Source organism: Puntigrus tetrazona, chromosome 10 (genome assembly GCF_018831695.1).
Source record: "Puntigrus tetrazona isolate hp1 chromosome 10, ASM1883169v1, whole genome shotgun sequence".
NCBI classification, from domain to species: domain Eukaryota; kingdom Metazoa; phylum Chordata; class Actinopteri; order Cypriniformes; family Cyprinidae; genus Puntigrus; species Puntigrus tetrazona.
The window spans coordinates 13,060,606-13,084,924 of NC_056708.1; the positions used below are offsets into that span (position 1 = coordinate 13,060,606).

At 37.1% G+C, this 24,319-nt stretch overlaps 2 protein-coding genes across 4 annotated transcripts; both read right to left on the reverse strand.

Moving 5' to 3' along the window:
• Nucleotides 1-106: 106 nt before the first annotated feature.
• On the reverse strand, nt 107-10,112 carry prdm15 (PR domain containing 15). 3 transcript variants are annotated; one of them, XM_043249939.1, is made up of 24 exons: nt 10,054-10,112; nt 8,989-9,028; nt 8,731-8,824; nt 8,060-8,213; nt 7,830-7,982; nt 7,585-7,687; nt 7,252-7,509; nt 7,004-7,154; nt 6,357-6,478; nt 6,149-6,243; nt 5,957-6,044; nt 5,366-5,533; nt 5,000-5,094; nt 4,781-4,912; nt 4,463-4,606; nt 3,797-3,960; nt 3,635-3,714; nt 3,446-3,565; nt 3,194-3,325; nt 3,021-3,104; nt 2,764-2,939; nt 2,186-2,263; nt 1,875-2,078; nt 107-1,157 (listed from the first exon to the last, which is right to left on the reverse strand). In XM_043249939.1, exons 2-24 carry the CDS (start codon nt 9,017-9,019, stop codon nt 618-620), a joined length of 3,366 nt encoding a protein of 1,121 aa, XP_043105874.1. In that variant the 5' UTR covers nt 9,020-9,028; nt 10,054-10,112; the 3' UTR covers nt 107-617. The 3 variants fall into 3 exon arrangements, with proteins under 3 accessions (XP_043105874.1, XP_043105873.1, XP_043105871.1); XM_043249938.1 differs by having other exon boundaries at nt 7,004-7,157; XM_043249936.1 differs by having other exon boundaries at nt 2,186-2,266; nt 7,004-7,157.
• Nucleotides 10,113-10,785: 673 nt separating this feature from the next.
• On the reverse strand, nt 10,786-23,647 carry LOC122352956 (C2 domain-containing protein 2). Its single transcript, XM_043250738.1, has 14 exons — nt 22,612-23,647; nt 22,420-22,515; nt 22,067-22,186; nt 19,235-19,333; nt 18,982-19,098; nt 18,615-18,732; nt 17,781-17,889; nt 17,017-17,081; nt 16,501-16,616; nt 16,137-16,293; nt 15,851-15,955; nt 15,550-15,677; nt 14,504-14,774; nt 10,786-12,685 (listed from the first exon to the last, which is right to left on the reverse strand). The coding sequence occupies exons 1-14, from the start codon at nt 22,879-22,881 to the stop codon at nt 12,456-12,458; spliced, it is 2,001 nt and encodes a 666-aa protein (XP_043106673.1). The 5' UTR covers nt 22,882-23,647; the 3' UTR covers nt 10,786-12,455.
• Between the last annotated feature and the right edge of the window lie 672 nt (nt 23,648-24,319).

Genomic DNA, 24,319 nt, shown 5'->3' on the forward strand with positions numbered 1-24,319 from the left:
TCACAAATATCATTAATATTGTTTATTATATATATGTGTGTGTGTGTGTGTGTGTGAAGTGTAGTTCACTTATAGTCTATCCATTAATACAAATTTAACAAATACAACACCTTAGAGACAAGTCCATACATGCATTTAATAGAAGGCCAACCCATTTTTAAAAAAAAATGAAACAAAAAATAGAAAATATTTCCAGTTAGCACTTACAATACAGTTTATCCATGTATGACATTTATATCAATTCATTCCTGACAGCATCAATCCACAGGTGCTACAACATAACATCATACAACAAATATAATCTGAGTTACTGTTTTAAGAAACTAAGGTCCCCGCTTTCTCTTAAATCATAATCAGATATTTCATGCATTCATTTAAAAAAATAAAACCTAAAAAAGAAGATAATCACCTCCAGAATCTTAATTTGTTTAAATTGTCCAGTGATTTGTATTAAATTCAAACAAAAGTCTTGCACTGCCCTTAAAGTCACAGTCACACTTTTAACAAGAAGTGCTCAGTTAATAACAAAACCATCACATTTCATCATATTGGTCCTAATTCTTAACCAACTTCCAAAATTGGATCTTAGCTATAAATGATATCATATACCTAATTTCTCAGTAGCTGAACATCTGTGGTGCTGCGGCGGTCTGTTGTTGGGGAGGTCCTGTGACCTGCGGCTGAATCTGATGCCTTTGTTCTGGCAGTGTTTGTGTCTGTTCTGGGGGGGCCTGAGAATCTGTCTGGGTTTCATCTATGGCGGTCGGGTGAGCTCCGTCGGTCGGAGCGACGGGCCTCCAGGTTAGAGCGGGCTGCTCCAGCTGGTGGGAGATCGGGTTGACAAAGGTAGTGAGGTTGATAAAATGCGCAACCGGCTGTGACGCCGCGGCCCCCGCGGATCCCACCGCCTCTGACTGGAGATCGGCCGGCCGGTTGTGGAGCATCGCCGAGCCGCTGACAGCATCGAATGTCACAGTGAGGATGGAGCTGTCCAGGGTGAGGGGGCGATCACTCGGAGCCAGGTGGCCGACAGCGACGGGCTGCAGGTTGCTGAACTGTGCAGGAGCTGGTGTGGTGATGGGGGTCACGGTGATGTTGGTCAAACTGACCGAGCTGGAGGGGGCTGGAGGGGCGCTGGGGTCAGCCAGCACTACCACCTGTGTGTGTGTACATCCCACAAAGGAGTTTATTCAATATAGATCGAGAGAAACAACAACACTCACAATCAAAGTTGGATTTAAAGTAATGAAATGGATTTTAATATACAATTTTTAATTTTTTATATATAATTTCTTTTGTATTAATGAAACTGAATTAAATTTTAGTTTAATGGCACTGTTAAGCGTTTAATGTTTTTATTAAATCTCAAAATTAAATAAATTTTTTATCCTAAATTAAGTTACCTTAAAAAATATATTTTAGTGTTTAATTTTTAGCTTATTTGGTAAAATGTAAAATTTTATTATCTTCCAATCATCACTTTCAGCCATTGCATCATCAGAATTTTCATACTGGTAATTGAATTGTGAAAATCATGCTCAATATGACCAGGGATGTGCTTTATGGAAGTTAATAAGGTTATTTTTTAAATGTGATGAATTAAATTATTTAATAATTAAATAAATTAAATGTAATCTTTAACAAATCTTAAAATGAATATACTTTTTTTTCCCCCTGTACATTAAGTTATGATACCCAAATTCACTTGTAGCTTTTAAAACAAATTGAGTTTAGGGTTACTTAACAAAACAATAGAATAATAGCAAACATAATAATAAACCTAATAATAAAAAATATGAACATATTTAGACACCTAGTATAGAATTTAAATTAAATTGTGAAAAGCATTTGTGAAAATTTGTGATAGATCAAACCTGCTGAATACTCTGCACAGCAGAGTTGGTTTCATCTCCTACAGTGGTGGAGAACTCAGTGGTTTTGCTGGTGAAGTCAGCGTACTCGTCTGAATCAGACAGTTCAGGCTCATGAGGCAGGTTTTTTGCCCTCTTCTTGGAGGGATTGGAGTTCCTGGAGACTTTTTCTCCAGTGAGAGAGCCTTTCTCCAGGGCCAGAGAAGGCTGAACAACAGCGAGAAGACAAAAAAAAACACATTCAAATGTCTCGCGTGCAACACCATTCTCTCACTGTCTATCATCACGCAACTACAGGCTTTTAAAAGACAAACCTGTGAAATACTGATGGTGGAGGCGTCAACTGTTGAGGGTTCTTGAAGATCAAAGTCACCCAGTCGTACTGTCACAATCTGCTGAGATCACATGAAACTTAGACATCTTAGGTTTCCAAAAATTAAAAAAATGGTAAATATATGAGTGACCAAGTGAAATGAAAATTTCCCTTAAATTCGGCATCTTTTCATGATCTTGCTTTTATATGCAATAGTTTATATCTATTTATATTACTGACTAAAATAGTAGGTAATTTAAAGTACCTAATAATATTGCGAAATATTATTACAGTTTAAAAAAAACTATTTTTCATTTATTTTATATTTTTATATCTATTTTTTGCAGCTTGATATTTTCTGTGGACACTAATAGACTAGGGCTAAGTAACGTTTAAAAAAAAAAAATACTTTTTTTCCAGCGAGGATACATTGAATTGGTCAGAAGTGACATTAAGACAGTTTTATTTTACTCTAAGACAGCATGTTATTTATTCATTCAACAAATACATTATGCATTTCATGAACATGTACAGATCACTAATGTGATCAACCTTCTTTGGCGTGTGGTAGTGTCTCACCTCGGGGTGTTTGCGGCGCATGTGGCGGTTCATGGAGGCTCGTGTGGAGACTTTGGTGCCACACAGATGACAGCTCTGAGCCTCCACCTTGTCATGGGTCAGCTGCATGTGTTTCTGCAGCATATACTGCGTAACGTACTTCTTGTCACAGACGGCGCAAGAAAATGTCTTTCCAACTACAAAAGAGAAACAGATGAGAGTAAAAACCTGTTTATCTGTAACTATACCAAACTCTATAATATTTCAGTGAAGTGTACCTGTATGAATAAGCTTGTGCGTCTCCATTGTGTTTCTCTCACTAAAAGTCTTGCCGCACAGTTCACACATAAAGTCCTTTGTGCCTGAAGTAATACATTATATATTTCTTTTATCTTGTTTTGCAGCACCTATCACATGTAACAATAAAGTACATGTCTAGAATGTTGCTCACCCGTGTGTCTTTTGTAATGCTTTAGCATGTTAACTTTCTGGGCGAATTTGCGGTTACACTCTTTGCATTCATACTCTTTAATTCCTTTGTGAAGCTTCATATGATGCCGTAGAGCGTGTTTCGTCTTCATGCCTGGAAAACACAGACACATATAGGTGCTCATCGCATAAATCTGATGCTTTTGGAATCATTTATATGGTTACCATGCAACACGTTACGTATTACGGGACAGACAGGGATATGTGTCCATACCTTTCCCACATTCTGCACACAGGAAGTCTCTGACATTGTCATGGACTCTTAGATGTTCCTTTAACATGTCTTTCCTGGCGAATGACTTTCCGCACTGATCACAGCAATGGCTCTTTACTCCTGCGGCGGCGAACGGGTTTAGCATTTTAACTATAAAATAAATTTCTACCTGTGTAATACCAGACTGACCTGTGTGGATGATTTTGTGCCTCTCCAGGTTGCCGATGCTGTTGAAAATCCGTCCGCACATGTCACACGGATGAATATATCTGCGAAGACAGAAGTGGAATTGAATTCAGCTACCAACTGAAACCTCATGAAGCTACCATCTGTTTGTAAAAGCGGTCTTACTTCTGTACTGCAGGATCAGGCAGGTGGTCTCGGTGGATGACCAGGTGGGCGTTGTAGGTGGCCTTCAGAGCAAAACGCCGGTTACACATGGTGCAGTTGTAACCTTTTTCCTTATGCATGTCCATTATGTGTTTCAAGTAGTCACGACCCTTGGCGAATGTCACCTGAGGAAGTTAATGAAAAGTGAGGGAAAGGGAGAACGAAAATTTAAATAAATGATTAATAACACTAAGCAACCTTGTGAACATTGCACTGATTTTGAAGTTCCATTACAAATTTGATTTTACTATTAATTAATTAACAAAAAAATGCTCACGGAAACCTATACATGATATTTTTTTATACATGATATAAATTAGTATGATTTATACGTTTACACATTTCAGAAATTATAATGTGGAAGTATTTTTATATTGTTTATATAGTGTTATATTTATTTATATAGTGTTTATATAGTGTTTATATAGTATTATATAAATTAAAATGAATAAATAGTTAAAAGTTTTTTTAATTCTTGCAATAAACATATTTATTTAATTTGTAACAACAAATGAAATGATGGCTATTTGTTGAAAGTTTAATATCAGACAAAAAAATTTAGGTATTAATGTCGAAAGGCTGGAAATTTCAAGATGTCATAATATTTAATCAATAAAGACAGTTTACCTGACATTTCTTGCAGCTGTATTTGTGATGTTCAGGGTCGTTCTTCTCATCTTCCTCATCAGAGCTATCCTCACTCTCTTCCATAGAGATGCCAATCTTCTTAATGAAGTCCTCTCTCTCCTGCTCGTCCATTAATGCAATGTCCTTAAAAAAACATGCATTTTGGAACATAAATAAATCACCATTTAATTTCCATTTAACATATAAATTCCCCTTAACAAAAATGCTTTTCATAGACAGCGGTGGATGCTCTTTACTCAGCGTTTCCTTCAATTACCCAATACTAAAATAATAGTTTAGCATGCCGCTATTCCTCACCTTAAAGTGTACATGAATGTGATCCCTCAGCACATCCACTCGGAAAAATTTGCGCCCGCAGATCTCACAGGTGTATTTCTTGTCCCCGTGGGTTAGTAAGTGTTTGTTCATGTTACTCCGACAGGAAAACACCTTGAATAAAATGTTGCTTTATGTTTTAGTCCGTTTTGCACAGAACTGATATCAACATATTTGATGTCACTGATGTAGGAAAGCCACCTTTCCACAAATGGGGCACTCCGAAGGCTCCTTCCTGTATTTGCTTCCCTCCTCCCCATTCGCTTCAAGCTCCTCTCGTTTCATGTTCTTCGGGCCTGTGGAAAAGCAATGGGTGGTGGAAGCCATTAGTGCGCACGCAGAGGAAGTGCCATAATGCTTGATGATCTCTGCTTAAAGTGGAGGGCAAAGAAAGTTAATGAGGCCTAGAAACGGAAAACAGATGTGCAAGAACCATCTGTTCAACGGTTGTTCTTATTTACAGATTATATCAACTTTAGACTTGACATTTTTCACTTTTAAAAATGCATTTTTACATATGCATCAAATCTGCAATCTACAATGAAAGCAGCAATCTCAAAAACGTACCAACAACGTGCCGCCTCTGGTGGTCCTGCATGACATCTTTGCGGTAGAACATCTTATTGCAGATTTCACATGCGTAGAGTTTCTCTCCGTGTTTCTTTTTGTGCTTGGACAAATTGCTGTTAGTGGAGAAAAATCTTGAGCATATTTCACACTGGAACGTTTTGTCATCTGCAAAAAAAGGAGAACGCATGAAACAGATGTTGTGCATGCATATATTTGATTCATTTATACAGTGCATTTGGCAAATATCGTTTTAAAGAGTGTATTATAACTCGAGTTAAGGTTGAATTGTAAAATAATTAGGACCTAATTTAATGACATAACATTACATAATTAATTAGTCATATAGGTATTTAATCAGTGAATTACATCTACAGCCCTAAAAAGTTAATTGACTAATAATTAAACAAAAAATAATACTACATTTAATAAAATAATAATAATAATTATTATTATTAATATTACTATTAATTTGTTTATTCAATATCTGCACACAAACATGTATGAAGAGTTTGGAGTAACTCTCATAAAACAATTTATGGTGCAACACTTCCTAAAATGATTTAATGTATTAAAATTTAACTTCTTTACCTGTCCTGCAGTTATGAAATCTTAAGGCATTTTCCACTCTGAAGGATTTCTCACAGGTTGCACATTTGTATCTGTACTCTATGTCAGGCTAAAAAAACATATAAAAAGCACAGATTCATGTGAAATTCGTCTTTAAATGAGTGATTTTACTAAATCAGCAAATAAACGTTGTTAGTTAAAAATGTGCCGTACCTCATTCTTGCTGTGTTTGTATGATATATGCTGCTTAAGACTCTCCTTTCGACTGAACATCTTGTCACACTCATCACACTTAAAACATTTATCTCCTGTAAACAAAGTAAACAGTTTATATAAACACAGTATGATTCAGCATATGGCACCTCCAATAACCTCCAGATGAAGTGTGATAAGTAATTTGTCAGGATAATGGGAGAGTTACCGTGGGATCGGATGTGTCGGTTGAGGTTGCTGCTGTTCTGAAACACCTTACTGCAGAGGCAGCACTGGTAAACTCTTTTATGATCACCTCCCTGCCGCAGAGATCTCTTCCTCATACCAGGTCTAACAGACAAATAACATAAAGAATCAATTCATGAAAAAAAGTGAACTTAATAATATTATTCTAAAGCTTGTATTTTTTTTTTTTTGCATTTTTATTGCATTTATGTGATCACAAATACACATTTTTTTTAATAATGTGATATGTTATTGCTATTTTGTATTGCAATATATTTTAAAATAAAATTTACTCCTGGGATGAAAATTTACATTTATGCATTATTATTTCAGCCTTAATCATTACTCTGATATGCTAATTTGATGCTTAAGAAACATTTATTATTATTATTATTATTATTATTATTACTATCATCAATGCTGCTTAGTATATTACAGTCGTGATCATATAACAGTTGTGCAGCTTAGTATATTTGTGGTGATAATTTTTTAAAGAACAGTACAGCATTTACTTGAAATAGAAATCTTTCTTTTAGTGAACTAACCCCCGCCCCTAACCTTTAAACAGTAGTATATGTGCTTTAAAACACACTGGATGTGACATAAAAGAATTGTAAAGGGTGCCCTTACTTCCCAGTGGAGATGGGGGAGCGTGTGACCCGAGATGTTTTAAGTGGCGGGCCGTCTCCGGCAACCACCTCCTGGACATCCAGTACAGACAGAGGAACGTCAGGAGCAACAGTAGTGAGAGTCTGCTCACCGGACGCAGGAACAGAGGCTTCTACTAAATGGGAGGTGGAAAAATAAACCCCATTCAAACAATTCTACTTTTCTGAAATTTCACTTCGTAAGCCATGCACCTAAAATTCCCACCTCACCTTGATTGGAATCAGCCGTTTCACTCGGTGCAGGTCTCTGTGCTTTTGTTCGTCGCGGCCTGCCTTGTTTTCTGGCTGGCTCTGGCGGGGCAGGGGTAACGCTGGCTGTGATGTTTTGGGATACTGCCTCTGCGACCTGCTGGACAGATGGGTCTGCGGCAGGCACAGGGGTTTGGCAAAGCAGCAGGTCCGGGACAGGAAGGGTCCCTGCTGATGGCCCCTTTCCTGGAGGGACTCCAGGTTTGTTGGACACCATTTCTGAAGTTACATTTCTGAATTACTTCATCCAACAGAGCTATACTTCACACTGCACGGACGTTAAAGCACACATACCTGGTGGAGGTGGAAGTGCAGCCGGCCTAAGAATAGGCCGGTCCATTTTTTTGGCATAAAAAGCTCCATACCAGACTCTAAGCTCTGTTCCGGGCAGGACATCCTGAGATGAAAGAACAGTCAAAGTGAATGAGCATTTGAAGTTTAGTAACAAACCATAATAAACTAAGCTGTTTATTATTTATCTGTAACCGTCATAATGCTATCAATGGAACAGAGGTGACAGAAGCGTGGCATCAATTCACCTGTGATGTATTAAAGTAAACTTCATCATCTTGCTGGTATGCCGTCAGATTCTGGTGTTTGTGGTCTGCAGCGGGCCGAACCAACATCATCCAGTTACAGTCGTCTTCATTGAACGTGTCGAAGAACACCACTGAGCCATCCTTTTGAAATATCTAAGATAAACAATAGAGAAAACATTAAATATAAGCCCATTTGGATAGGAGTGGCGCATGGCCGGGCAATCGTTTACCTTTAAAGGAAATGGCCCCTCAATTTGAAGGCTTGAAACCCTCTTGGCCTCAAACGGGCCAAATCGAGTCCTCTTAACCAGTCGACTGAGCACAAACACACCTTCTTTGCCCTCCTCAGCCGACCTGATCTCCAAGCTGTCTGGTAAAGATGACCTGGAACAGGGACAATGATGATGTTAAAATGTGAAATTAAATGATATTAAAACGAAACTTTAATATGTAATATATATCTAACATTACATTTTAAATACTGTTCTTTTTTATTTTCTCCTGAATGGCGAAAAAACGTTTCATGGCTCCCAAAATATGACTTACACCGATAATAATGAAAAATGCTATTTAAATAATCAAATTAGAATATTAGAACGATTTCTAAGGGATATGAAATAATGGCTGGTTAACATGTAGCTTTAAAATTCATATTAATAAATGACTTTTTACAATATATTAAAACAGAAGGCAAGAATAAGAAGTATAATAACATTTCACAATATTACCTTTAGAAAACTGACTTCATAAACTGTATTTTTTAATAACAAAACACTGGTAATTAACACAAAACAGTGAATATCTGGCACATATGGTTATCTAATTGCGGTCAGTGCACTCAAGGAGTGCCAAGACCCTCACTGAGCCGGTATCTGGCCAGAAGCCACTCGTGTCCGCTCACCGTGCCCGACTCAGAACAAATGAGTCCTTCACCGTGACGACAGGCCCCAGCTCAGGACACTCAGAGTCATGGTACTGACCGCAGTCCTCACACCCTGCAGGAAGAACAGTCACATCCGAATATTACGCCACGTTCTTGAATGAAACAAGGGCACTGCAAAAGAGCTTGACGGTGACAATGAGGATACAATATTGTACTATTACCACCATGTCCCATGCATATTCATACACGCATGTGAGATTACAGTCGCATACTTACAAATAAACTCATCTGGTGTCTGCGCTGCCATTCTGACCTCCTAGAGATTAAGCACAAAATACGTACATTAGTTTTAACACCTGCACCAGTTGTAGCATTTAATTCATTTGTGGCATGGTGTCCTTTTAAAGAATGTGCAAATTACAGAATAGCATTTTACATTACTGTTTTTTTAATTATTAAATGTAAAGTTCAGGAATTGCTGTAAAACATATATTCAAATAATACAGACTTGTCACATTGTTTTTTTAAAAATGTAAAACGTTTTTGTAAATACAAAACATTTGATTTACTGTCTCGTGACTTAAAAACATCCCCGGTAGAGTAACCATTCAGTAATTAATACATCACTTTTTAAATATATAATAATAAAAGACTACTTTACTTTAAGTGTTAAAATGACACCACATAAGATTTGGCCATTTTTAGTATGAACTGGGGTTTTAATATATCTTTATATACAAGTTTATAAATCTTGGACTAAATATATGCACATGTCCAGTAAGAATAAAGAGAAGATTATATCATCATCATGCGTTATAAAACTGCAAGTTTATAAGGTCTTAATGCAAACATACTGTGATCGCACATAAATGAATTTTCCCGTAATAACTTTGTATTCATTGCATTGCTGTCAGTCGGCAGAGCCAATACACGGTACAACAGCTCCCAAGATCAACAGTCATAACAAATGACGCTCTTTATCAACGCAGAACAGCGAGCAGTCCGCGCATGAAACGCCAGTAAGCAGCGAAGGAAAGACTACAATACGGACAGAATCCGTGATTTGGGAAGATTTCAAACTGTAGCCGGGTTTTAACTCCGATCTCAGGCTGCGCTCGCTCTCTTTCAGCAATGCAAATGTAACAAAGAACAATCGGCATGGCGGATGGAATGGAGACGCAGCGCTCATCTGGAGCCAGAGCGTTTGAAAGCGCAAAGCTCGAGAAACTGGCTCCGCTAACACTTTTTATTGCTACTGCACCTGTGGACGAGAAGCAGTCGAGCATTTCGCTCAATGCGTTTGAATATAAATGCCTCACAAGTTTAGCGTAAAGTCATTACCTGTTTTCCAAACGTCTACACATTTAGTGAATCCTGACTCCGGGTTCCAATCCGCTCCAGAAACCGCGCAGGACCGGAAATAAGAGCCATGAAGGGTATTGTGGGAAATGTAGTTTCCCCCCACAAACGCTGTACCCTGTGAGGTTTTTATTGAATATTTCAGCTGATTCGTTCATTATGCAAATACCGTCGTGTAAATACCAAAAAATGTAAAAAGCTATCAGAGGAATGTTTCGTCAGTGTTTATTGCATAAACTAGACAAGTCCTACATAGCACAGGCTGACATTCATTATGACATTTATTATGTAGATTTGTTAAGTCACAGCTTCAATTTGTAGGCTAACTGGGATGCTAATTACTGGGCTTAAAGAATGCTTCATAAATTAACATAGTTGTAGTTCTAGTGCAACACACTAGCCATGAAAGTTTTAAAATGCACAGCATAGTAGTGTGTCTATCTCTATCTTATGCTATAAAACAAAACTTTCCTTCAAGTAATGACATACTTTATTTTACTCAAATCGCAAACCACCATTACTAAAAAGCTGATGGAAGCCTGCAAGAATTCTCTAAGTCTACAAACTGAACAGCTCAATAAGTTCTTTGTTCACAGGCCATGCATGATTGATTTTAATATTGCAAGTAAATGTCATTCACTACAACAATTTCTAAAGTCCTTCTGGTTAAAGAGGCCAACAACAAAACTCCAATAGAAGCACAGAGAAATTAAGTTATTGAGAGGAGTTCTTTAATGCACATGGATATATTATGATATGCATATACAGAGGACTGATGTGTTAGATTTCATTTAATGATGGGATCACCTCTGGCCGGCCAATCAAGCAGGACAAAAATTAAATCTTAATGTGCCGCTTTCCATTTCACTGGAAAATACCCCTTTCATTTTGTGACGGCCAGGATGCACATTGAAACACACAACATAGACAAAAATAAACAAAACAAAACACAGAACAGTAGTCCTCCCAAAATACATATTTAACAGCCAGACTGCTGAGGTTTCTTTCTGGCAACATTCAGTATGGACAGGCATTCAGGTTTCTTCTACATATGTAAGTTTGAGGTCAAGTAAATGTCAAGCGGAGCCGGAGCCCGTTATTGAATCTCCTATAATACAAATCCACTGCAGTTCTCCACACAGGCTCAACAGATAAGGTCCAAAATACAAACTTATTCACAGCCATTTTAGCTGGCTTAAGAGTATAGGTAAAAAAAAAGAAAAAAACAAAAAACAAATCATGAACCTATTGATTAGCTAAATTTTCATGCATTCTGGTCTCTCACTCTCTCTCTATGGGAAAATATCCTTGCTTAGTGTTAAAAACCTTTGGTACAATACAAACACTTTTTGTAATGTGAGGCATGATGGAATAACTGGAAAGTCAAAAATCAAATGTGTGTATACACACTAAAAATATGTGTACATAAAGGATAATATTTAAAATAAAATTACCTTTTAATTATATCCATCTTTGTTTGAATGTTTAGAAAAAAAAAAAAAAAAAAAAAAAAAAAAACCTGCTTCAAAATCGAACATATCAGTGCCAAACCAGAACATTTTAAGTGTATGCTCTGTTTGAAAAGGAATCGCTGAAAAATAAAACTCACTACTCCCAAATTTGTGGAAACTGCAGATTTTTCTCCCTATCAAAATAAAACGCCCATATATTTAACTCGCATCAAGACAGAGGTCTTTCACATAATTTTTAATAAGCTATTTCAGAGCATCTTCGTCACCGAACCTCACAGAATTCACTGCACATCCCTGCAAATGCATTTGGAATGAGTTCTGAGCATATAAACAAGTGCAAATCAAAGCGACGGTACTCCCTTGTCTGATATTCCAGGATCCATCAGGTCGCCAGAGGGATTCCAGAAGGTTAAAGCAGATGGCAAGAAAGAGGTGTCCTCAAATCCCGCTTTTGGTTAAAAGGCCACAAACGCAGAATATCATTTGCATGACGATCAATATTTGCATAAGGTTAAATGACAGTCATTTGGAGCCACGAAGATAGCCAGTGCCCATTTGAATGCTGTTTTGTAAACTTTCTTGCATAAACACGCACACAAAGCTCAAAGATAAAGTTGAATGGTGTTGACGGAACGGTCAAGTAGGGAAAGTGCCCGTGAAATTCCTCCACATGGATGGAGAGATGAATCTAGCATCAGGCAGACGCTCTTTATGGAGCAGAACCAAGCCGAGAGGTCTGAAGGTTGTTAATATGGAGTCGATGAGTGATTGTTGCTACGCAGAGGTTTTGGCAAATATGGCCCAGAAACAAGCAATGACTTGCATAAAAGTTATGAGAATGAATGTTAAAAGGAGGATGTTAGAAGAGGTGTAAAAGCTATTAGTTTGGATGAAGGTGACGGAGTGGGCAGCTCATGTGGGCGGTTCTCTCACTGTGCCATTGGTTTTGCTTTTGCTCCTGGGCAGAAGCTTTCGGTTAATGATACGCCTGAAGGTGGCCGTCCTCTTTTCCCTGTCGCCCATCATGGCCGCCTCGGGATGCTCCAAGTACTGCAGGTCATTGTGGGACTGGCTCATCCCCGGCTCCTTTCGCTGATGTCGCCGTCTGAAGAATAGCTTGGCACTCTTGTGCAGAAAGCTGCCTACAGGGGACGCCAAACAGACGAAAACAATCAGACAAGCTCCTCAACGTAAAGTACTTCACTGAGCCAACCTGGAGGTCAAACTCCACACTCAACTGTGAAACTAGAAATCCAACACTCTTTCGACTTTCTTGACCTCCATGAAGACACAGCGAATGTGTAGGAATTCTGACGTAATCTGAATATGCTCATATCAGTGTCTCTTATTCAGCTCTGAAAGATGCTACTACAATAAACTGGCTGCGCCAAATAGAAATTAGTTGAAAGAACGCAAGCACACTAAAAATAAAGTACGCGAATGTATTCGAAAGTGCTTGGTTTTAGAATTAAAGCAGTTATAAACCAGTCCACACCAGCTTAGGAGTTCAGCATGGTTGAACTTCTGGATTTTTAAAGTTGTTTGGGCAAGTTATCAGTCAAACATCTCAATGTACCAACACAACGAAAAGGTTCAACAGCACAAAGCTAAAACCAAGGGATGCCTCCAAAGATTTGAGATGCTAAATTGCATGTCAAATCTTGCTCCACGTCCAAAAGTTCATTCTGAAACCACATGTTATTTAAATACAAGAGACTAAGTTTTATTACAAAGCTTATAATTGTGATGAAAGTGTGAATAAAAATGCTGGAGCATGGACTGGCTTTTTACTAAAGGGTTTGTTAACCATTTCACAGGGAAGTCTACATACTTTTACTATTATAGACTTCTCAAGAGGTCACTTACTCTTCCACCAATAAAGTCTGGTTAGCACAGGTTTCCACTTTAAGATGGCAAAGAAAACAAAAAACAAAAACACAAAGTGATAGGGGAGAGGTATAGAGGACAAAAAAAAAAGAAAGTGGATGTCATCAAGTGTGAGAAGTACAGACAGAAAGAAACTAGACAGTGCTGTTTATATTAGACACAAATAAAGGTAAGGCAGATTTGTAACTGTGTTAGCTGTGGCATCCCAATAACAGACTTTTCACAAAAAAAGGTTGTTTACAAAAGCATCTCAAGTGACAGAATGAATAACTACTTTTCTACTCTTAATGTGAATTCTTATACAAGAGTAAAGACACTTTCATGCTGTTCTTTTTGCCGAATGCATCACAGTTTCCACAAAAATATTGTTAACGCTTTACAATAAGTTTCATTACTTAACATTGGAAACAAAATTAGTAAATCAAACTTAAAATGAGCAATACAGGGGTCATTAATCTTAATACTAATTTCAGCATTTACTAGTGCATTATTAAAATCACAAGTTGTGTTTGTTAACGTTAGTTAATGCGCTGAGAATTAACTTGATTAAACAATGAACAACTGTTTTCATAACATTAACAGAGACTAATAGTGTAATAAATACTATGTTCATTGTTTGTTCGTGTTAGTTAATACACTAGCTAATGTTAAAAAAGATACCTAAATGTAAAATGTTACAAAATATTGGTAATAAATGTTGAAATCTTGAACGCTATATCACCATATTAAAATGATTTATGAAGGATCATGTGACACTGAAGACTGGAGTAACGGTTACTAAAAATTAATTTTTGCCACCACATTGTATCCACATATTTTTGATCAAACAAATGCAGCCTTGATAAACATAAGACATGTTTCTTAAAAATTCTAAAACCAAAATGTTTAAATGGCAATGTTAATGCGAGCCATTGACCTTGTTGCTCACATGAAGTCCTGTGATCATATTTACAACTCCAGTAAAACTCTATGTAAGACGCAAAGAGGTTAAATACAAACTCAAAACCTTGCTCAGCATAATCTAAATGTTGTTGATCTTCATTCACAGAAAGCTCAAAGTTCAATCCCCTCACCTTTTCCTTTTTTGGAACCTGTTTCAGAGATACAGAGAGACGATTTATCCGCATCTGGGTCCTCTCCAGCCTGGCTCTCCCAGTCCTCCACGTGGTCTGTGCCATTCGCAGCCACCAGAGACTCTGTGGGTTCGAGAACGCTGGGTTCTGCCACTGTTTCTGAGGGTAACGCTTCACTGCTGGTGCCCTCAGATGCGCCGGACATTGAAGCGTCCATTGCAGCTGCGTATCCTGCCATCAGAGCCATCTCCTCATCCTGTGTCAGAGGGGCCTAGAGAGGACGTTAACAGCAAAGCCTTAATTACAAACTGACAACTGAAGAACTTCTTTAATGATGTAACAATGCGATTAAAACGGGTACCTCTGACTACCTATTAATTAATTTCCGTTTAAGAATTTTTGTATTAATAAATTAAAAATTCCAAACTAGAAACATTATTTTAAGCCTTAATAAACACAGATTTTTATTTTTGTGTAAATTCTTGGATTGGTTATCTTGACTCAGGTTTAAGGTTTTAAATTTTGAAAAGATTAACTAATACCAAAATCCTGTTAATTCTGACATTTTTTAATATTTATAAAATAAAAATTAATTCTACAATGAAATTAGACAATGGGCAACACATTATAATTCAGGAAATCATGCAGCACTCATATCTAAAGCTTTTTATTAGTTGTGAGTGCTGCATGATTTCTAAATAAATAAATAAATAAATAAATACTTAACCTAGACTTTAAAGTTTTCTAATTTTTAAAGAAAAAACATTATTATAAAATAATACAAAACAAGCTGATTAAAATGTTTCACTATTTTGTATAAATAAACTAGAACCAAAATTGAATTGAATTAAAGTAATAAGAGAACATTTACTAATTATTAATAAGTTTTATTAGTGCTTTAACTAAGCAAAAGTAAGAATCAGGGAAATAAGAACACATGATTAAATATATATTAAATATTAATAAAAATATATAATACAAAACTGATATGGTGCCAATATATTGTACATGCCAACTAAATATGCATATGTGGTCTTTTTCTGTACCTTGGCCACTCCTGAGATGATGATGGTGCTCTTTTTGACAGGGGATTTCAGCTTTTGTTTTGCCGACTCATGGAGCTGTCTGATGGCAGCTTCGGCTACAGGGTCGGTCCCGTTTAACATCAATAACTCTGTTCAGGAAAACAAGTTAAAAAGTGTTAAAATGCGGAACGGAATCATTACTAATGTGCCAATTTGATTTTACGCTTGCTCGAGGACTGCTGATGAGCTCTTGCGGTACAGAAAGACGACAAAGAAAATGCATTCAGTCATTTATGCCAACAAGCTTTACTATAAATCCCACCTGTATCTGACGATGACAGGGCTTTGCTAACTTTGGCTCCGAGTAATGACGTCTGCTCCGACACTCTTCTCTCCGCCAGCTTGTTTTTAGAAGGCGATTTTGATTCTGTAAGAGGGATTTTTAAACCAAACATGATAATCATATATGAGATTTTGATATTATGGTTTAGGAGATTGAAGCGACAGCTGTAGCATCTTCTTATTAAAGGTGGATTTCAAATACCCAAATAACATTCAGACTGCCTTCCTCAAAATCTACAAATGAATCAACAGCCAAAGGAAGGTACCAGGTGCTAAAGGGCGTCCTGGCTTGCTCCTCACAGCAGTGACAGTGGTAACAACGGTGCCACAGGGCATCACAGTGCGGTCCATCTCCACTTTTTTAGTAGGGGCCGGTGTAGGCATCTGCCAGCTACGTACCTCACTGGGCTCCAGGTAGGTGAACTACACAGAATTTAAGTTGGTAAACAAATATTCAAATAGCATATTTGCCAGTGGCTTACATATTGGTCTTTCTGTATATTAAGCTAGGACATGGCATTAAAAGAAAATTAAGCCACTACACCAACAACTACATTATTAAGACATTGCAATAGCAGTAAAAATACGTAAGATACTTTATGTATGAATACTAGTATGAGTTTTTTTTACCTCAGTAGTTAGTGATCCGGTCACTTGATCTTTGGTCATGAGTGAAAAGGTCTGTTGACCTTTGGGGTGTTTCTTTACTAGATCAAAAGGCACAGAAACCTGCCCTAACAAATCATCTGGGAGAAAAACAGAGTGATGCCTGATCAAATCAAAGTAATGTACATTATTTGATCAGTGTGTTTGCAAAGGCAAAAGTGACACCAAGCACACAGACAAACACATTTCACACAAGCTGTTAAGAAATCAGGGTGAAAGGCCAACAACATGAAGTAATATACACTGTCACGTGCCTATTAGTAGAGTTCATATCATATTACCACAGTCTCATTCTATTAGCTCAATAAATCTAGCACTTATACATCATTTTTGAGGCTATTTCATGATTTAGAGAAACAGATGACCGAAAGTAGATTAAAATTCACAGATGACCTTCAAGCTTTTGCAGACAGATTAATGGATATCACTTTTCTTTTTTTATGCCGTTAAGCTGGTTTATTTTCGGTCATGTGGACTTACTCTCCAGAGGTTTGCCGTTATCCACAACCTGGATGTTCAGCTCTTTTGACCGGCCGCTAAGCTCACTGCAAAAAAACAAAGCAAAAAGAAAAGATATAAAATAAATCATGCAAAATGTTCATCTAAAAAGATTAGGGGATGCCTCAAAACTGTCTAACTACAAACATTTTATTGTTTAAATTTCCGGAAAAGCTTGTTGATTTTATATTTTGTGATTTCTAGAGCTGACAATCTTGACCATATTTTTTATATATGAGCATTTAAAATGCAGTTTAATATATATATATATATATATATATATATATATATATATATATATATATATATATATATATATATATATATATATGCTCATTTTAAATGCTCATATATAAAAAATATATTTTTTTTCAATATAAAAAGTTAAATATAAATATATTTACACACACACACACAAAAAAATGCACATACATATACACAAACCTAAATATTTTCCATTAAAATTATATATTTATTAATTTACTTATGCTATTAGTGTTATTAACAGAAGACAACTAACTAATTGTTTTCAAGCTGGTTTCACAGCTATACAGGCAGTGCTGCCTCAATATGTGACTGAGTAACATTTACCCCATCATGTCACTCCCTTTACCAGTGTTTTTCTTTATTACCCCTATTATACTTTAGGAAAGGGGTTAAAATGTACAAAGAAAAAAAATTATTTAATAAATGAAGTTTGCAGGAGCATCTGAGGAGAGAGCAGATGGAAGCGGAGCTGAACTCACAATATGAAGGGCTGGTCCCAGGATGGGGTGGATGTGTTAGTCAAGACTGAACTGGTGACCTTCTGAGGAGGATCATCCAATTGAAGGATACACTGGGGATTCATGCCGCCTGGAACCAGAATAGAAACAGTTTTCTTACCAAACACAAGCAATACCCCTTCCGAATGATCGACCATTTGGTAATGTACATTGAAATAAAACCAGGTATTTGTGCCAAAAGACAAGAAGAAATCTAAGAGTGTTTTCGAGCTAAATAACTGACTAACGGTGAAACCGCTCTTAGCCAAAATGAATTATGCATAAAATGGATGAGATGCCAGTTGTCTCCGTTAAGTGCTTGTAGGGCTGTAATAGCGGCTTGGCTGGAGAGCAGGGGGACTATTAAGACTGCTTCCGGAAATGATTTCCGAACAGAAGGGACATCCTGATTGAGGGAAACACAGGCAGTTAACTGAATAAGTTGCGGAGGCGGTGCTTTTTGGGAAGTCTAGTCTGCACTTTGTGCCCACAACAAAATAATTTCCTTGATTACTTCAATTCAAGCAATATGAAAACATTAGCTGAAGTCTGTGGTGTGTATGAGCGCCATCTAACAAACAAGACATATGGGATTTCAGAGAATGAGAATCGGTGTCATGTGACCATATATTTAGAAATGGCTTATTCCAACCAGCTGCCAGTGATTGAAAGATGTACTTACAAGAAAGTCATATTAAAATGCTAAAAAAAGGATTCACTTCCATATTGTATAAGCTTTCCTAAATGATTAGGCTAAACATTAAAGAGAACTGGAAGGACATGCATTCTGCTGGAATATGAGTGCGTTTCAGTGACCTGCAGCACCATCCTCCTGTTTGCATGTGACCCGGATGTTCTTCACTAATAGTTTCCACTCATGAGCTCGTGGGGGCTTCGGGGGTGAGGTCACCTGCGAGGTCTTGTTCCTTACTTCCTGTTAAAGAGGACAGAGGAAATAAAACATTCACTCATAACATCAACAGCAACATCCTTTTCTGTGTTTTTCTCTCCATTCTGAGCAAATTCCAAAGTTATGTAACATACTATGAAATTTACTGCATCGTATAATCAAGGCTAAGGATAAGCAAAATAGGGTTATAAACATTTATTAGCTTATGCAGTCAATATGAAGTGTGTTATGATTAAACATTCAAACATTTAACACATTTGTGCAGGGTAGCACCTTGATTTCTGCAGACTCTGCAGGCCGGCTGCTCAGAGTTACGGATGCTTGAGCTCGACTTAAGACCTGTCTGAGCTTGTCGTTCACAGCGGCTTCACTCAGACTGTCACAGTCTCCCTGAAACACACAGAGAGTCAAGAGCATTCTGAAAAAATAAGCAGAAATCAGCTAAGATTCCCAAATGATGTGTGCAATGCGAACCACATTTAACTATGTTATTTGTTATCTCCAGCGGTCCGATGTGTGAATGTACCTGGGTAAAACTTGGCATGAGCTGCAAATTTGAGTCCAGGTGAAGCACCCCCCAGGAAATCTCCACCTCCTCATTCACCTCTTTCATCTGTAAGGCCAGCTGTACCAACAATACACACACATTATTTACAACCATAGACACAAAACAAGGGCTGATCAGAGCAGTAAAGACACAAGACACTGTGTGAAAAAATTGTAAGCCTAAAACCTCTTTTAACATGGCTTAACATGAGGTCTTACATATTACAGATACATTTTTTCAGAATTATTTAATTTAAAACTCAAGTCTTTTACACTATTAGAGAAACCAAATCTGAATTTCTAGACTTAGTTTTTCCCACATTTTTAATACTATGGGCTTTAAAAATTAGATGCTTTTATTTAAGTAGCAAAATCAATAAATTATTTATTTTTAAGTAGTAGAAAATTCAGTATAAAAAAATATTCCAAAACAATAATATATAATTGTTGTATAATTGCATAATACTTGTATAATAACAAGTATAATACAAGTCAGTAATAATAATGAATTACAACAAACAATTAAGTACAGCTATTTACCATTGATAAATTGCCACATACAAATATTTGTATAATCAAGTTCATAAAAATGGTGCTTGAAAAACGTACTGAAACAAACAGCTAACAGATCCATTTTGATCTAATATCAGCCACAAATTAAACAACAAATGCTGCTGCTTTATATCAGCAAGGCAGAAACATTTAGCGGCCAACAACAGAATAACATAACACTGTCTACTTCAAACTCACAATAAACAAAGGGTCCAGAGCATTCACATATTCACAACAGCTCATTGAGCCGCAGGGCCCACAATACACGGAGGAATGGGCTGTCATGTCCAAGCACGACTGCTTTACATTTCTGAAGACTGAACTTGGGTGAAATGTGAAAAAAAAAGAAGAAGAAGAACGCAAAATTCCAGTTCAGTGCTCAGCGCTCAAGTTGACTTCTGAAATCACATCAAATTCTAAAGTCTGGATAAACTAGAAAACGTACAATATATACAAAATATTTGATCAATCCTTGTAAATCTGAACTGGAAGATGTATTTGCTTACAGCACTTGTAACTCTGCCAAGAGTTGGACCCCATGAAGTCACAATAAAAGTGTTATTCCACAACTTTATATGTGGCTGTGGGCTCTAGAGTGCATTGACCTCTAGAACAGAAACAAAAGACCTAAATATACTGTTGTTCAGCCTATGAAGCCATTCTAACAACCGCTGGGAGCTTTCCAGCAACGGCCCTAACCAGCAGGAGAAACAGCTCGAAAACACGCAGTAACCACCTGGATTCCTCCAGAAAGAGGCTTGAATGACAAAACAGAAAATGTAACTGCTTCTACAAAAGCCAGTACTCTGTATGTACACTTGGCACATGCCTGGTATTTGATTTACAATCTAGCACTTGACCCGATTTGTCTGAACCAAAACTATGACAGAATACCACAGATCCGGGGCGGATTCTGAAGACATAAAAGGAAACAAAAGATTTAACAAGAGGTTAAACTCATTTAGCCTCTCAACGCACTTATGGCTAAAATGAGATCAGCATGACAACGAGAAGCCGGGCAACTTATTGGTTTAAAAATAGCTGTAATGCAATTGAGCCGTGTGAGCTCAAACACAATGCACAGCCAACGACTGCAGAGCAGAAAAACCTGCTATTTTTACCGCCATTTGTAGCGTAATATTAAATTAACTCTCTGTCCAAGAGGTACAAGCTTTTCCGTGAATAATTCTACGCAGGACGTAGCAGTGAAATTGCATGTTGCTGAGGCAGAGGCATATTAACTGTGATTAAAATAAAGGCAGGACATTGAGCCATTGCTTGCGACCGAGGCACTTAATCTGATTCCCGCAGCGAATAAAACGGCAGAATGAGTCACGCCCTATAAATCAAAAGCATTCGGGATGGCGCATGAAACGTTACATCTCTCAAGAGCACACGGGACATCTTATTCAAGAGCAAATGTGTTCATTCCTAATCCTTGCAGGTATGCGACTGTACTCATAAAACGGAATTATTGTTAACCAAAAACATTTCAAATCATTTAAATTAGAAATGTTAGCTTAGCAGCTAACTGAAACAGTATTACATCAATTGGTTGAACTCGGCACTAAAATACAAAAATTTAAGCTACGTGCAAACATCTAAGACTAATCAAAATGACAGTACAGGATATTCCTAAAATCTAAAATTATCTCAAATTAAAAAGTGAAAATATACAATAATTTATATAATAAATACTGTAAGAGTATATACATAATTATTAAATAACAAAAACGGAGGGGTTCAAATGACTAAATAAATGTTTATTACTCTACTTCAATATATTTTTTATACTTGAGTACAATTGTATTTTTTTAACAAGAGTTCAAAATGGTTATAAACGCACTTAGGCTATATTTGATTTATCACTTATAGTGCAGAATCTGAAATACAATTTTCAGAATCCCAAAACATGGTTTATTCCCTGCATTAAATTAGATTTCATTTCACCACTCAAACTGAATGTACAGCTCAAATAAGCACTGTGTTGATTTATCCCAATGTGACTAAAATGACTATTTACTTTGATGGCAAAACACCTGACAGACTTTCCTAGAATCACAAAGGACATGCTTGCCTTCTCCAAGAGAATGTTTAAAGAAAAAAAAAAACTGAAACTGGATTATCTGCCTCCCCATTACCAATATTACACTAAGCATTTAAAGAATGACTTTCTTGTTTGACAATTTATTCCAAAGAGTTTTTATTTACCCAACCATCTGCAAGTGACGCTAAGAGAAGAATAAACGCCCATGTTTACCTGCAGACAAAGTGGAGATATCTTCACACTGTATCTCAGGGGGGTTTCTGAACACGCTGAGCTTGGTAATGCACTGAGAGAAAACTGCAGTTTGTTTCCAACCACCTGACACAGGACATTCTGCAAAAAGAATACAGTCATGACTAAGACTACTTTATCACTTTAAATATCCTCATGCTTCATCTGTCATAACATAGCTAATAATTATTCTGACTCATCAAACAGGGTTCTCGTTTAAAACGAGAAGTCCATTTTCATTCAAAAGTAAGCAGGGTGAGATAATAAAGTAGTATGGCAATAAATAGTTTACTCGCATAGGTTAGTGTGAATAAACATTCAACGCATGACCTTACTTTCTGACCGGGTGTTTTCGTAAAGCTTGAAATCTGGTCCACGGCCAGCTCTGAAGACTGAACACCATCTTCTTCAAATGTCAGCTGAATCCCACTCTAATAAGATCAAAACACCAACATTGACCTTTTTAGGAGCTCATGTGTGCTATAAAAATAATATACATAGACATAACTGAATTAAAACAAACCCACCTGCGATCTACAAGCTTCTTCATTGAGGCTCCTGAACCAGGCTCTTCTCCACTGACTCTTCCAGCTTTTCAGAGACAGCACCCAGCACAAAATCCCATCGGCTTCCTCAGAATCCACATGACTGAGAGGCGTTTTCCCAACAGGAGATTCGTTGGAAAAATACAGCACCAAGTATATAATCAAAGTGACAACAGAGGCCAGAAAGAGAGTGACCATGCAAAGCCACTGCCAGTCACCCACCCAGGACAAAACACCCTCCATAAGCGACATGATCACTGAGCCATTCGCTTTAAACCCTTAACATGTTTACCAGCAGCCCTACTTCTCTCCCTTCCGCATCCCGGCACAACAACGACACTTTCCTTCCTAGTATTGACTAATAAAACTCCTTCACAAGCAGCAAAAATGAAAGTTCACGGAGAGTGGGTGGAAACACGCGAAAGGTGGGTTGAAGTAAATATCACTTCTACCAGCACGACAAAAACAGACAGATATGTTTTAACACAAAATACAATTATTAAAACATCAGAGCCAACCACTGACAGTCTAAGTATCACTCTTAACAAACGCCAGTTCACAGCAAACCGCCCGTTAATGAATCTGCCAGATTTTAAACGGATAAATCGTCTCGTCAGACACGAACAGATTAAACGTTTAAAAATATCAGCGATTTAAAATATATTTATACTTGATCATATATATTAAACATCTATCCTAGACAGCTATTAGCTATTTGAAGATAACTCTAATTAGTACAAGCATTGGATCCGGAGCATCCGAGGTGAAAAAAGTTCTTGAAAATCCCCCGGCGTTGATGAGCCACGTTACCATCACATTAGCCGAGCATTATGTCACAGAAAACAAAAAAAGAGTTTAAAAGTGACATTAAGTGCAGGTCTCATCTTCTCTAGTGGGTTTGTTCATCATCCTGGGTGTGTATGATGAAGAGAGGCAGAAACAGAGCGGATGAGTGTGTCTCACACACACAGCTGATTTCTAGGATTATTAGCTTTGCTCTGAGATTCTGGAGTCCTAAAGCACCGTCACCAGACGAGACAAAATAAAAGTCCCGACTGCAGTTTCCAAAATAACTCAAACGTGCGTGTTAATATTAAATAATTTAATTATTAAAATGAATCAATAATACATTTAAATACATAAAATCAATTGTCAATGTATTTGTAGTATATTATTATTACGGGGAATTTATGCCTGGAAAAACAGATAAAGGTCTTGTGACATCTCTTCATTTGAACAATGGGCGTTTCATTGTTTATACGGCAATTGCAGCTTTTGAATATTAAAATGTACGACTTTGTGTGCGTGTGTGGATTGCTTGCTATAAGAATGGGGTTGTTTGCAAGCGTTTTTTTCTCTCGCAGAGTCGTATTTTTAACGTTAATGTTCAACCTCATACACTTTTTCATAATTCAAAATAAGATAGTTTGTTATTTACTCCCTACTAACATTCACATTATTTACTCATTGCTTAGTTTATTAATTTCTAACAAACAAACTGTAAATGTTTTGTGTGGTCGATCAATACTTAATAACAGCTTCAGCAGTAATAGATAACACAAATAATTATAATAACAAACCGATTTCTCTCACAGGAACAGCTAACGTTACGTCATTAACGTAGTTTTCTAGGCAGAACGTTTGAGCCTTAAATAGACCTGCGCGGAGGAAAAAATAGGGCGCAACTGCG

Bases quoted from the DNA above. Each gene is read 5' to 3' on its own strand.
- prdm15 (XM_043249936.1), bottom strand. From the start codon at position 9,019: ATGGCAGCGCAGACACCAGATGAGTTTATTT. The intron at 6,244-6,356 runs GTAACTCTCCCA...CTTTGTTTACAG, and splicing joins CCGACACATCCGATCCCACG to GAGATAAATGTTTTAAGTGT. The intron at 4,913-4,999 runs GTGGCTTTCCTA...ATTTTATTCAAG, and splicing joins AGTGCCCCATTTGTGGAAAG to GTGTTTTCCTGTCGGAGTAA.
- LOC122352956 (XM_043250738.1), bottom strand. From the start codon at position 22,881: ATGTCGCTTATGGAGGGTGTTTTGTCCTGGGTGGGTGACTGGCAGTGG. The intron at 19,099-19,234 runs GTACATTCACAC...TGTGTGTTTCAG, and splicing joins TCATGCCAAGTTTTACCCAG to GGAGACTGTGACAGTCTGAG. The intron at 17,890-18,614 runs GTCACTGAAACG...TTCTGGTTCCAG, and splicing joins ACAGGAGGATGGTGCTGCAG to GCGGCATGAATCCCCAGTGT.